Raw genomic sequence first — 2,294 nt, forward strand, 5'->3', positions numbered from 1 at the left:
TATCGTTCTTTATTATTCTTAGTGGCATCTTTTATTTTCCTAGGTCACCAAAAGAAAACTTGAGAGTTGTATCAAGTAGGTGAATTGAAGCATTAAGTGGTCTGCATTATTTTCTTTCCAGAAACTCTGCCTAACACAGTCCCTGGTGCACAGTCAGACTCAGAAAAAGTGTATTGAATGTGCACACATACGAGAAAATGAATCAAGAAAACAACACGCCGTGTGATGGCGGCCGGGGCGCTCCACGGACCTGGGATGATTTCTGCTGCCTCAGCCAGGTGCTCATGGCCGGAGCAGGTTTTCTGTGGAAGGGCACGCTCCTGTCTGCTGAGGGGGGCCAGCCTTTGACTGGTGTCGATGTGGCACGTGCATGAGAGGCGCTTCCCCACTTAAACTCTGGTCCATGAGAAACTCAAGAGTAGAGACGAGTTCTTACTCCTTCACTCCATGGTCTCTCCCTAACCTCTGAACTTCCCCTGCCGCCCTCGGGCAGCACACACCATTCATCTTTACTTCTTTATTCTGCTTTGCAGCTCTTCATAGCATTTACCACTCCCATGACATCATGCTACACAGTTGTTTGTTTACCGCGTAACTCCATGACTAGTTTATCACGTAAGGACTGGGTATTGATCTGTTTTGTTCACCATTATCTCCCAACACCTGGTCAGTATCTGACATTTAGAACTTCTTGATAAGTATTTGCCAAGTGAACGCATCTTTGCATCACAGGGCCCCACACTGTGCCTGGCATATGCCAGGCACTAAATGAATGTTGAACAAATGAATTTTCTAGGTGTCCCTTTTTCCCTTCATGGAGGAAGATTAAGGAGGCTAAGAATAATTATTATTAAATGCCCCCAAATGATCAACAAACAGGAAGTACAAGGATAAATTACTTACAAGTAAATTCATGAGGACGATTGGGACAAACATCGTGAAGACAATAAGTTGTGCAAAGGACAAAACTGGATATGCCAATTCATTTCTCAGAAACGGTTCTAGAAAGGCATCGCGATAATTAATATCCCCTAGCATCATGCTGAAGGTCTGCATTATGGAGAGCAATGGAGAGCTGAAAGCATCCTGAGAAGACAGGTAAAAACGAAATGCAGAATGCGCATAATGAGAAAACTTTTCTCGGAGAATGAAATGATAAAACTCATAGTTATTTTTAAAAGTCATAGCATTATAGTCTACGGCCATGCTACCCTGAACAAGCCCAATCCCATCTGATCTCGGAAGCTAAGCAGGGTCAGGCCTGGTTAGTACTTGGATGGAAGACCACCTAGGAAGACCAGCTGCTATAGTTGTGAAAAATAAAAAAATAAGGGATCGTAAGCAGACAAGGTCCTTGTAATCTGTGAGGTCAACGAAGGGTTGCCTCGCCTAAAAAATATAAAGTCATAGCACTATAGCTACTAAAGTGATAAGAACCACTGGTGGCAAAGTCATCAAAAAGATCTTTTCTGCACATATAACAAGTCATCGTGCATTATACATAAACTTTTTGACTATGAAAAAAATTATTTGGTAAGACGATACTTTTTCCCAAAATAAAAATTATTTGAATGCTAATATATCAGATAAAATTAAAATATTCAAATATCATATTATTAACTTTCTACATCATCAAGATTTAAGTATAAATATATATTCCCAATAGTCATAGCAACGAAATCAACCCCTGACACAACTGCCTCACCTGTATACTCAGGAGGACGTAAAAGCTGAGTCCAAAAGCCACAAGAAGGAAGACAAACACGACCGTAGACCTCAACAAAGTTTTCATAATTACCTCCAACATAACAATGAAAATTCCACAGTTTTCAAATCTAGGAAAATTTGAAAAATTAAAATATTTATTTACTTTTCCGACCCAGGTGCACCTCGATCAGTGTCAGCGTTTGTCACGCACTGGGTAATCGTCTTCACCGATGAGATCATTGACAGTTACTTTCAAAAAGGACTCATGAGAATTCATGAATAGTCAAGTCTTATTTTCAAGCTGTTCAGGAACCTGCTTGGTTTCTTCTTTTTTTCCTTCTTGTCAACAACCAATCTTTGATTGTTTTACCACTTGACCACTGGACATTACTTCAACCACAGTAGGAGGGAGAAATCAGAGCTTCCCAGTGTCAGAGATGCCACCACATGCTTGGGAAGGGGAGTCGGGAGAGGACCTGTTTGGTGCTCCCAGTGGGGAGTGACAGAATGAGCTCAGGCACCCGAAGCCACCTGTCACGGGGCACATACCCAGTGTTCACGTTCGCCAACCTCACAGCTTCCTGAGC

The 2,294-nt window shown here is 41.8% G+C and overlaps 1 protein-coding gene and 1 pseudogene across 1 annotated transcript in view; one reads left to right on the top strand and one right to left on the bottom strand.

Moving 5' to 3' along the window:
- TRPA1 (transient receptor potential cation channel subfamily A member 1) overlaps positions 1–2,294 on the bottom strand; it is a 45,487-nt gene that overhangs the window by 5,838 nt on the left and 37,355 nt on the right. The window contains exons 22-23 of the mRNA XM_023534605.1: positions 1,706–1,835; positions 904–1,086 (exon numbers count right to left, since the gene is read on the bottom strand). Coding sequence (XP_023390373.1) covers positions 904–1,086; positions 1,706–1,835 — 313 coding nt within the window. The remainder of the gene's footprint in view (positions 1–903; positions 1,087–1,705; positions 1,836–2,294) is intronic.
- On the top strand, positions 1,195–1,313 carry LOC111744116 (annotated as a pseudogene).

Source organism: Pteropus vampyrus, unplaced genomic scaffold (assembly GCF_000151845.1).
Source record: "Pteropus vampyrus isolate Shadow unplaced genomic scaffold, Pvam_2.0 Scaffold127, whole genome shotgun sequence".
Taxonomy (NCBI): domain Eukaryota; kingdom Metazoa; phylum Chordata; class Mammalia; order Chiroptera; family Pteropodidae; genus Pteropus; species Pteropus vampyrus.